This window comes from Miscanthus floridulus, chromosome 8 (assembly GCF_019320115.1).
Source record: "Miscanthus floridulus cultivar M001 chromosome 8, ASM1932011v1, whole genome shotgun sequence".
NCBI classification, from domain to species: domain Eukaryota; kingdom Viridiplantae; phylum Streptophyta; class Magnoliopsida; order Poales; family Poaceae; genus Miscanthus; species Miscanthus floridulus.
Genome location: NC_089587.1, coordinates 90480965 through 90493891, shown reverse-complemented (window position 1 = coordinate 90493891; position 12927 = coordinate 90480965). Strand labels below are relative to the sequence as shown.

Genomic DNA, 12927 nt, shown 5'->3' with positions numbered 1-12927 from the left:
TGAAGATATAACACAAGCTCTAAGTAAATCTTCTAGGATTTGGTTCACTCGCTCTGTCTGTCCTGAAGTTTGCGAATGGTATACCGAACTTCTGATTAGCTTGGTTCCCAAGGCCTGGTGTAAGTGCTCCCAGAAATGAGCTATGAACTGTGGTCCTCGATTTGAGATTATAATCCTAGGTACTCCATGCAGTCTCACGATCTGGGAAACATATATCTCAGCGTATTTTCCAACTATATACCGTGTGTTCACGGGTATAAAGTGTGCTGACTTGGTGAGACGATCAACAATAACCCATATTGAATCGTGACCTTGTGGTGTCATTGGAAGGCCTATGATAAAGTCCATGCTAATTTCTTCCCATTTCCATCCTGAAATAGGCAATGGTTGAAGTAGTCCGGCAGATTTCATATGGACAGCTTTTACTCTACTACAGTTATCACACCTAGCAACATAGGCTGCGATCTCTTTCTTCATCTTAGTCCACCAAAAACGGGTTTTCAAATCTTGATACATCTTACTACTACCCGGATGGATGGACAATTTAGACAAGTGAGCTTCATCTAAAATTTGATTCCTTAGCTCACGGTCTTTTGGTACCACAAGTCGGTCCTCAAACTATAATACACCTCTTTCGTCCAATCTAAAATGTTTGGTTTTTTGCTCTTGCATTTTTCTCTTGATGTGACTTATTCCTACATCTGTCTGCTGTAGCTCTATGATTTTGCTCTCAAGTGAACAACTGATCGTGATATTGTGTAGTACAGCAGGATGTAATAAGTTGAATCCATCTTCCAACAATGCTTCCACAGTGCTGCAATGGGACTTTCGACTAAGTGCATCGACTACTACATTAGCTTTACCCGGATGGTAATGCACTTCTAAATTGTAGTCCTTAATCAATTCCAACCATCTTCGTTGTCTCATGTTCAGCTCTGGTTGGGTAAAGATATACTTGAGACTTTTGTGGTCAGTATATATATGACATACATTGCCCAACAAATAATGTCTCTATATCTTTAATGCATGAACTACTACTGCAAGTTCTAAATCATGTGTAGGTTAGTTGACTTCATGTTTTCTCAATTGCCGAGAAGCATATGCAATAACTCTTCCTTCTTGTATAAGCACACATCCCAAACCTATTCCCGATGCATCACAAAATACATCAAAAGGCTTTTCAATGTCTAGTTGTGCTAGCACAGGTGCTATAGTCAATAAAGTTCTGAGGGTGTGAAAAGTTGTTTCACATTCTGGTGTCCATTTGTACTTCTCTTTCTAAAGTAGTCTGGTCATAGGCTTAGCTATCTTTGAGAAATCTGGAATGAAACGACGATAATATCCTGCTAACCCTAGAAAACTCTGAACTTCATGAACCGAAGTTGGGGCTTTCCAATCCATGACCTCTTGTACTTTTGATGGGTCTACAGAGATTCCATCTCTTGATAAGATGTGACCTAAGAAAGGTACTTTGCTCAACCAAAATTCACATTTGCTAAACTTCGCATATAGCTTATGCTCCCTCAATCTGGATAAAACAATCCTTAGATGCTCTTCATGATCTGACTCATTTTCTGAATAAATCAATATATCATTGATAAACACGACCATGAACTTATCAAGTTTAGGCATGAATACCGAGTTCATCAGGTACATGAAGTAGGCTGGAGCATTTGTTAGTCCGAAAGACATAACCAAATACTCGTATAAGCCATACCTAGTAGAGAAAGCAGTTTTAGGTATATTCTCCGGTCTGATCTTTATCTGATGGTAGCCCGATCTCAAGTCAATTTTGGAGAATACCTTTGCCTTCGCTAGCTGATCGAACAAGATGTCGATGCGGGGCAATGGATATTTGTTCTTAATGGTCACAGCATTGAGTGGTCTGTAATCTACACACATTCTCAGTGACTTGTCCTTCTTTTTCACAAACAAGGCTGGACATCCCCACAGAGATAAGCTAGGTTGGATAAGACCCTTATCCAATAGATCTTGCAATTGAACCTTAAGTTCTGCTAACTCATTGGGTGGCATTCTATAGGGCCTTCTAGATATGGGTGCCGTACCTGGCACTAACTCAATCTTAAATTCCACCTCCCTATCCGGTGGTAGACCTAGTAATTCCTCTGGAAATACATCCAGAAACTCACAAACCACGGGGATATCACAAAGTGTGGTGGTTGGGATAGCACAAGCTAAATGTTGGAGTTCAAAATTGCAGGAGAGTGGTACTAGAAAAGCATTCCCTCCCATGGGTTCTCTCAACATAATAGTGCGGGTGCTAGTGTCAATAAGAGCACCATGATACTTCATCCAATTCATGCCTAAGATTACACTTATCGATAACCTGGGCAATATTATCAAATCCGTTGTGTACTCCCTCTCTTGTATAGAGATGAGTACATTTTTACTATCTTTTTGGTAGTAACAGTACCCCCTGCTGAACTTATGTTATAACCCCCTTTGCTTACTTCAATTATTTCTTGATCATGTCTAGATGCAAATGCTTGACTCATAAATGAATGAGAAGCTCCCGAATCAAATAAAACAACAGCGGGATGCTTGTTGACGAGAAACATACCAGCCATGACAACTTCTCCAGCAGGCACTTCCTCAATAGTGGTATAATGCACGTATCCTAGATGTGCCCTTGCATTCGCCTGCCTCTGATTGTTCTGATTTGGGTTGCCATTCTTCTTGGGGTGGGGGCATTCCTTGGCCCAATGACCCATTTGGTTGCAGTTGAAACATGGCTGATTATTCCTCGGTCCGGTAGAGCTTCCCTGACTGCCAGTTCCTTTTGGTAAGGCAATAGTGAATGCCTTACGAAATGGTTTTTGTGGCCTGTTATTCTGAGCTTTAGGTGGTCGAGGCCTAAACTTGGGTGCAGGTGGACGGAATTGTGGCCTAGCTATGATAGGCGCTTTCGACTAGGAAGATCCTGAGGCACCTGCCTCATATGCCCTCTTGCGACCCTTAGCAACAGCATGCATGTTGTTGTGGTTTTTTTGGGTCAAGGCATCACTAATAAACTCATTGTACGTGGCACACCTAGAATTTGCCAGAGTCTTCATCAGTTTAGTACCTAGACCCCATTTGAAGCTCTCTATCTTTTTCTCTTTAGTATCCACAAAACCTGGAGCATATCTAGATAGGTTATTGAATGCGTGCATATATTCTATGAGAGTCGTTGTTCCTTGAGTGAGCCTCATAAATTCAGCCACTTTCATGCGCATCAGCCCTGGGAGAATATGATGTCCCCTAAAAGCCAGCTTGAACTGTTCCCAGGTCACTCACACATTAGCAGGCAGAGACGACAAGAAATGCGTCCACCAGATTCCTGCTGGTCCTTGCAGCTGATGAGAAGCATACTCAGCTTTCAGATGCTCTGTGACCCTTAGCAGACGAAATTTCTGCTCAATGGTATTTAGCCACTCGTCAGCCTGCAGTGGTTCCTCAACCACCTTGAAGATTGGAGGCTTCGTATCTAGAAACTCCTTGAATGTACTGTGCTGATTTGGCTTGGCCCCTGGTTGATGTGGGTGGCCACGAGCGGTGTTTTGCGCGATGAGGTGCAAAGCTTCCTCCATTGTCCTTTGGCTCCCCAAGAATTGGGTAAAGAACTCCTGAGCGGACGACGGCGGTGGGGGTGGCAAGTCATCATGGTTGCCATCCTGGCTGCCACCAGCTCCAAAGATCTTCCTCTTGCCTGCTGCCACGAGTCTGTGGAGGGGTTGCCCCTTGGAAAGACTCCAAGCAAAGCGGCTACCAGCTCCTGAGGAAAACAATCCATGATATCCCTCAGGATCCCAAAGGCTGCCCTGCCAGCTGCTTTTCAGTAGTCCTGCCAGTTGACTCATAACACCAACCTGTCCACTCAGAATCGTCACCTCGGGGATGAACAACGGCGTCCACAGTAACCAAGAGACCTTCCCCCAACTGCTCATTCACCCAGAAGTAGCGGGGTTCCATTCCGTCAGGATAGCCTACATAACTGAGCACTCTCCACAAGAGTGTAGGCATCCCAAACTCTCCAAGAAATGTGTGATGTTGATGGGTACGTGGAGCAAGCTGACAGCTGGGAGCTCTGCCTCTGGTGGACTTGCGAGCGGTCTGCTTTGTGCGTGTCATCTGCACCATTAACATGTACCACTTAGTGAGACAATGCCATAATGGATAAGAGTTACATAACCGAGTAAGAATTTTATAAGGGGAGGAACAATGTAATTATGTGAATGGTAATTATCATGATGCATGCTCGTTCCGTATGTCCTCACAAACTTAGGAAAAATTTGTTTCTAACGGTAGACATGGTGGCATACATACGTTCTCTCATAATTAGCGTAACTAGTCGAGCTACACATTTTGTTGTTAGTGTACCTGCATAAGAATTTCATTTCAGCCCTAAACCCATAATGAAATATGCAGAATGTAATTGTAAATACTTCCATATATGTATACCCATACATATACTTCCGTATCAATCTACTCGACAATAATTTAAACCCACAATTAAATACGTACCATATACACATGCAAGCATGCATACATAGCCATACCAAAGCTAACTCTCCCCGACCGCACGCTCACATCTTGCGATCATACACTCATCATCTTACCTTGGCGTAGAGGCATTTGATTCATACATTACTACTCAAGTGAATGACATCCATACAATAGCACGCCGTATGGACGACGAAGTAAAAACCCCCATGTTAATACTTAACTAGCCACCTAATAGTCCTTAATTTGGGCATAAGGAAAGTGATCATTGGCACACTTTAGATTTCAAATACCTATTATATAACTATTAGTTGCTAGTGAAGGGTTTTTGGAAACAAAAACTTTTGTTTTAAATACACATGTGACAATTAACGTTGAATCTTGCTCTGATGCCAGCTATCGCAGAACCGACCAATTTATAAGAGTACAAGTACAATGGCAGTCCGCAAGCGGTCGCACTGTCATACTTAAACCCATATAAACCCGGTAGTCCGTCGAGTACCACGACGGGTCTCGATAAATGATTTACAACAACCAAGATCGTACATGATTCAACATACATGCCACATATTACATAAAGTTCACAGATACATTTCATCATCAGAGTACGAATAAAAGTTATTACAAACCGAGTTTGATAGATAAAGCGGAAGCAATTAAGTTCGAAAATAAAGTTTCTAACATAGTTTGATATAGTGCCAAGTAGGATCACGGTCCACAAAAGCAAAGACAGGGATTAATAAAGAAGCTTGCCTAAGGCTTACTCTTCATCCACGACAGGATAGAAGCAACTCTTGCAATAACCATGATACACAGTGCCATCTGCAACAATGAGAAAATAAAACCCTAAGTACGAGAAGGTACTCAGCTAGACTTACCCGTCATAAACCAGAAATAAAATGACTCCAAGGATTATGCAAGGCTGTATAAGTGGAGATAACTCGACAACATTTTGCATAAAAGCAATTGACTTGGTGGTACAATTACGATTCCTTTATCAAGTTAATTATACTATCCATTTCTAGATTAGCAACTATCATGTGCCAAGCATGTGGTATATCAATTTAAAAGCATACAATAGTAACCATAGCAGGTATTGTACTTCCATATTCATCCGAAGCATCATGTTCCATAACATAGTTACTACGATGTTGGGACTAGCCAAGTTTCTCACTATCCGGGAGAGACGGTGATTCGAATTGATTTCAACCAGCTGGAAATTTATTCCTAACACAAACCCAGGCATAGCGCATGAAGGTAGCCTTAGGTCACCTTTGGTACAACTCAAGTCTACATTTCGCGGGTCCATACTGTGCCGCACAATCTGGAACACCAGATGCCAGGACGTTCAGGCCTAGCCGGCCCTTGGGCTCAGTCTGATCATTCCCTAGAAGGAGCGCACAACAAAATGGGTCCTGGCCTGAGTTGAATTACTCGGCTTCACGGTCGGAACGAGTTATTCAGCCAGCTAAGTGAGAGGCATGCGTTCAATCTTGTCAGAAGCGCCAACAATGGTACGATCCTTAATCGACACAGACGGGGATAGATCCACACCCAAGACCTCCATGTCTTGTTGCTTCTCTATTGACATCCCGCCCGGTCTCGATTTTCTTTTACCCCATGGTTCTGTTCCATGATAGCAAATATAGCCAACCATGCTCTAGTATCCACCTATATCTCGCAGGTGACAGGACATCACCCGACTTCTACCGGTCTAAGCATGGCTAAGCATATATTCGATCCTAGACTATACCGGTTAAAGGTGTAATATCTGGACAAGGAATGTACATGCATCAATTGGTTCCATTCAACTCTTATAACCTAATGTATCAACCATAGGTGCTTAAGTAATCATTATTTGAAAAATACTGGGAGACTTAGAATGCTCCGGGGCTTGCCTCGCAGAAAGGAAGTAGGACAGTGGTCAGGACACTCTGGAAGCTCTTCAGGATTCTACTCCACGCCTTCGGGAGCTGCGGCTTGAGGATTCTCCTGCTGGTCCCCTTCCTCTGCTTCGTCGAATTCCAGCAACGTTATCTCTTCCTCCGATCCAAGATGCATGAATATGGCATTAGGTATTGCGAATGTATACATGCGTACAAGTATAGCATGATGACACATGATGAATGCATTCATATAATTATTCGTAACAGCATGGTGTTAACAAGTGCATCATGTTTATTGAGTAGGTGCATATCTCTTCTCGATTATTTAAGTAACTATTTCCACAATGCATCTACTATATCACAAAACAGCAGCTAATTGTTTTACACATAACTGGAGTTATACTAATCCAAATGCAGTGATCCTAGACTTTTTGGAAAGCTTATCAAATTATCTACAACTTTGTTATTAACCATTTTTACAGCAAATATCATCCCTATTATGCAACTTGTCAAACTACAGAATCTGTCCGGAATCCTTTTAAATTTGTATTTTAAGGCAACAATACTTCTACTTCATGTAATCACTCAAAGTTTGACAACATAAAGCCTACCAACAGTTTAAGCATACCAAATACATTCAAGACAATATAATGGTGAAGCCCAAACTATTTATTTAAATGCCTTTATTATTTTGTTTAGATAATTAGGTTAAATAATAAACATATATCAAATGTGCATCATAAATTCTCAAAACTTTAGAGTGCCTTACTAATGCTATCAAAGGACTACTGTAAAAGTTTCATACCATTTTATTCAATAAAACACTCTATACAAAAATGACAAGACAGAAAGGCTTAAAGTAGCATAAATAGAAAACCATAGTGAAAAGTGTCAAGGAACAGATTTCCTATTTTTCTTAGCATCCTTATGGTACTAGGATTACCCCCAACAAATTTCATGAATTTTGGATTCATAAATAATTTATAAAAATTCATACAAGGATTAACTATTTATAAAAGAAAAATCTATAACTATAAATCTACACATGCACTGATCCTCAAATTTTTACCAGAGTTCATACATGACAAGAATAGCTTACCACAAAAATTTCATAATTTTTGGAGTACAGGAACTCTAGATATAAAATAAACAAATTTGCATGCATTCAAAAACACATTTCAAATCTCTATTTAAATCTCTCAAAATTTCTACTGTAAATGTCAAGAATATATTTTTCCTAAATACTACACTTCCTAAGGAACACTACACAATTTATGGCACAATTTTTGAAGCTACCAAACTGGAGATATAAAAATCACAAAACAATTTAAAATCTGGAATCAAATGACCTAGCTTTCAAATACAGAGTCACTGACCGGTGGGACCCGTCAGTCAGGGGACCCCACATGTCATCGACTCAAAACAGGGCAGCTACGTTGCGCTACGGTGGCGCGGCCAAAGCTCGCCGACGGCGAACTTGCCGGCGGTGACATCATCACCAGATGCTCTACTCGACTTCGTGCACACAATGCTGTACTTGGTGGGACTTCTCATCGGTGCTAGCAACGACGGCGGCGGCCATGGCGGGGCGGAGGTGCGGGCCGACGGCGAGACGCCGGTGGAAGCTACGGCGGCTCAATCAAACGCTATGCCGAGCATCTACGGGCTACGGCGAACCTAGCGCATCAACTAGCATGGCGAGAGGTGGACGGTGGCGACGTGGCCACGACGACGGGGCTCGCGGTGATGCTCCGGCGAGGCGTTGTGCGTTGCGGTGGCTTACCGATTGCTATCAGCGGGCACAGGTGGACGTAGTGGGTTGCTGGGGAGCTGGTGGTGCTGTTGTGGTGACGAATGGGCGGCTTAGCGCTAGCTTGAGCTGGCTATGGTGACGGCGGAGGCGAGGAGGTGCTTGATGGCTGCGGTGGTGCTTCGGCGGGTGAAGAAGGAAGCACACGGTTGAAAATGAGGGCATGGCTGAGTGCGGGCGGACGCTGGGGAGTTGAAGGCGCGCTCTGGCCTGGCTTTGCCGCGCGGGGCAGGGCGCCGGCGACGCGCGGCCAGCCGCGATGTCCACGCGGCGTGCGGACTCTGCTCCGGTCGGCCACCGAACAACGTCGATCAGTCGATTCAGTTATGCGATCATAGCCTGACAGCGAGTTTTCCTGGCCATTCCACCGCTAATTCGTGGCTCCTTCGTGCAAATGCTCTACATGAGTTTTGTAGCCCGAAGTACCAGCTACAACTCTTGTTCAAAGATCATGCTCTAATTCACAACCAATAACGAGTAATGTCATCACCAAGATGGGTTTGTCAGGCTGTCAGTGAACAAGGACTTAGCAAAATTTCATGTGTTAAAAAGTTGATTTTGCTGGTTCTTGTGAGACCAATTCAAGCATGCTAGAAGCTAAATCAATCAATGACCCAAAAATAAAAGTTGTTCCTTATAGCAAATACTACAACTTTGCTTTAGTGATCTCCTCCATGCAAGGCCTCTAACACCTAGTTCAAACTTGGTCAAACATGTCACATTTAAATGATGATACACATCAAAGCATGGCTTAATGACCTATTTACCCCTAACCATGAATATCAAAGTTGCTCATAATGATACTCTAAACATGTTTAGGCTAATTTCAAGGTTATTCAATCATTTCATGTAGTAGTCACTCATAGGGCTAGTTAGTGTAATCACATGAAGCTTAAGTGTTGGTTCATGAAATGTGACCATGAACAAAGTCTTATTTGCTAACCTAGGTGTTGCTATATGTTTGTGTGACTCACATCCACCAAGTACATGTGTCCACTCATGATCATATGCATAGACACATGGAGATATGAAATAACGAGAAAAGTTGCATATGTTTAAGAAACATGCGATAACAAGCAAACGTTGCAGATGTTTCAATCCAATGTTTCAATTGTAAATGCTTGTTTACGAATGCTTGATGATCATGCTCATGTTATGCAAGGCTAACAGCCGAGGTGTTACAATCACACCCCTCTAGTGAGTATATATAATCCGTGAAGAGTTGGTCACTATAGACTAAACTTCTCATTCCTTATGCGGCCAAGCAAATCAAATATTTCATTCGTATCAGTTACGCCCAACCAAGTAGACTGTAATATCCTGCAAGAAAACTCTACCACCGCACTCCTTCCCGGTGCTCAACAAAGTCAAAGGGCAAAGGGAATGGACTTCCAAAACAACCGGTTTATACCACTGTAAAGTTTCAACCATGGCACAACTTTCTCTGAACATAATTGAGAGTAGAGTGGACAGACGCACCAAATGTCGCAGTAAAATACATTGTATAGTTGCAGACAAAAATAATGTCGTGTGGGCAATCCTCGACTCGAACCTCCAAATTAAGTCGCCCTCCTGATGTCTTCTCCCGATCCCCTTTTGCAATTATGTAAGTATTATATTCTGCTGTCGTTTCATATGTCCTGATGAGAGCACCAAGATGTCAAAGACAACAAACGTAAAGTAATCCACATGATCAAGACAAGCCCTCGGGCACTGGATGTCGATTGTGCAGGGCCTCAGAATTTGGCAGACAAATCTAAGACGCAAGCTGACAAAACTGGCAAAGCATACTAATCTTGATCATCTCGAAGTTGATGTCTTAAACCTGCTGTGTCCACATACCGAGAGTATAGCTCCTCTCAAGAGTCAACTCGCAGCCAATAATCGTGCGGCATTAGCTAGTGTAGATCAACTGCATTATTGCCGTGCCCATGAATCCATGGGTGCGCATGATGAGTTGACGATGGGCGATGATAGACACTACTGGCCTACTGCTGTCCTGCCCCAGTAGACCTCTGGTTTCGCAGTAGATAACAAGTTTAGTACTCCCTCAGTCCTAAAATAAGTGTTGTTGTTGTTTTTCGAGAAGTCAAACACTTTTAACTTTGATCAAATATATATAATAAAATATTAATATTTATAATACATAGTTAGTATCATTAGATGAATTATAAAATCTATTTTTATAATAAATTTATTTAGAGATATAAATTTATCAATATTTTCTACAAATCTAACCAAACTTAAAAAAATTTGATTAACATAAATATCTTAGTGACACTTATTTTGAGACGAATGGTCGTTTCAGCCATATTCCAATCAAGGACATTAAGGACGACGTACCTTCTGTTGACAAATACATATATACGGTACATATATGGAAGTTATCACTTGATATAGCTAGCTCGTGCAATATGAAGACAATGCAAGGACTAGGTCCAACTGTCCAAGTGAAGAGAACCTAATCCTCACATTTTAAATGACTGCTAGCTCGAGCAGGACGACCAAAGTATCACATGCATCATGCATATACCTTGCAGTGCAGCACTCTTCAGGCCCTTTCATCGATCCGATCCAACTCCAATACAACCAAACTTGGTGGCTAACCCAATACGGAGTACATTGTTATTAGTTTATTACTCTCTTGATGACACCAACAAACAGAGCTGCACCAGAGAAACTAAACACCTTCTCAACCTCAACGACACAAGAGGATAAAACCTAGGCCTTGCTTGGAGAGCATGGAGCCCTGAAGAACCTGCAGATTTCTCCTCTCCCTCCCGCAAGCTTGCACTTTAGCAACCTTCACCTAGACCAGTGCTGCTACTTGCTCATAGCTAAAGCTTCTTGTACGGATGAAAGAGATCAGAGCCATGAGGGCCCTGCTGGACTGGTGCCTGTCGTCCAAGAAGGCCCGCGGCCGCGAGCCGCCGGAGGGCTGCCTGGCGGTGTACGTGGGCGCGGCGAGGGAGCGGTTCGTGGTCCGGACCGAGTGCGTCAACCACCACCTGTTCAGGGTGCTGCTGGAGGAGGCCGAGGAGGCGCGCGGGCCCTACTGCTACGCGGCGGACGGGCCGGTCGAGCTGCCCTGCGACGCCGGCGCGTTCGCGCGCGCCGTGGAGGCCATCGAGCAGGAGATGGCCGAGGAGAGGACGACGGTCGGGTGCGGTGGCGGGGGTATCGTGAGGGCAGGGCACTCGGCGGCGGCGCACCGGACGGCGGCGGCGTGGTGATAGCCGACGGCAGGCAGGTGACTCGTGACCGTGGTTTTGACTTGTGTGTGTTCTCGCCTCTTCATAGAGTACTGACGATATGTCAATCAATAATATTATAGACCTTATTCCGTATGCATGAATCATGGTTAGCTGGTGGCTGGCATCCATATCTGTATATATATGGCAACATATCACGTGTAAACCAACTAACCTGTTTAAACTTGAAAACTACTAATAAGGACCACTGGATGTTGATCCAATGGATAAGGTGAGGGGGCTTAAGCGCGAAAAAAAAAGACGGCAGGTGGGGGGCTTAAGCGCAAAAAAAATTCCACCTCTCACTTTCAACACAGGTTAGTTGGTTTGCACCTGATACGTTGCCGTATATATAAAGCTAAGTTTGATACCATGACCGTATAACCGCTTCATTTTTGTACTTGTGAATCTTGGACTACTGTATATATAGAAAGAATTTTAGAAGACAATCTTATAGAGTTGCCTTCTAGGTAATTTAAACGCCCACATCCGTTAATTATTTTTAGGGACACACATTTTGTGAAGCCAGCTTTGTAAATAGTTGACGAGCTCCGAGCGAACGCCGGCCTCTATTAATCATTTTAGAGGCGGGTATTCTAATATACATTAGTGCAGGACTGAGCATCAGTCCCAGTTGAAAATTTTGCGAATCCGGGATTAAAGGCCCTCCCCCCCCCCCCCCCCCCCCTCCCCCTTTAGTCCCGGTTCTGGGAACTCGAACTGAAAGTGGACCTTTAGTCCCGGTTGCTATTACCAACTGGGACTAAATGTGCTCTCAGAACTTGCCCCGGGGTTACCACGTTTAGTCCCGGTTGATGTTTACAACTGATACTAAAGGATCTTTTTTTTTTCATTTCTTTCCTTTTTCTTTTATGGTTTCTTTCAATTCAATTCTTCTTGGTTTTAATTAGCTTTTCGTATATGAATTCTACGCTGCTAATATACATTGACATATATGTATAAGGTTCCGTTCGAGCATTATTCATAAATAACACACTAAGATTATGAAACTATATATATACAAATAGTTCAAGAGGTTGTACATGCATGGAATATGTACATAATAAAGTCATCAAGAGCTTGTACTCATGTCCTTGGGATTTCATTCAACCCTAATCTTTAGTCGTCGTATGGCTACTACGTAATATTTCTTTTCTGTCATAGTAGTACACGCCTTTGAGATCTATGATCTCATCCATAAGAAATCCGGACAATGCCTCTTGAATTGCTTTGATCTGGTCAGCTCGTAGGACCTTTTTCTTCCTCCATTCATGCTTCAATTCGAATGAAAGGAAAAGTATGAATATATATATATATATATGATTGTATATATTAACACAATGGTAATAAATAAATTATATATTTTTTTACGTACTTCGAGGATCTCTTCACTTATTCTCATTGAGTACTGCATGAGGAACTCATAAATGTAGTATCCACATAAGTTGTTCCCCGATCCCTACTACAGACATCATGA

The 12927-nt window shown here is 42.7% G+C and overlaps 1 protein-coding gene across 1 annotated transcript; it reads left to right on the top strand.

Moving 5' to 3' along the window:
- Nucleotides 1-10760: 10760 nt before the first annotated feature.
- LOC136472907 (auxin-responsive protein SAUR71-like) lies at nucleotides 10761-11647 on the top strand. Its single transcript, XM_066470608.1, has one exon. It carries the CDS (start codon nucleotides 11055-11057, stop codon nucleotides 11430-11432), a length of 378 nt encoding a protein of 125 aa, XP_066326705.1. The 5' UTR covers nucleotides 10761-11054; the 3' UTR covers nucleotides 11433-11647.
- Nucleotides 11648-12927: the final 1280 nt, after the last annotated feature.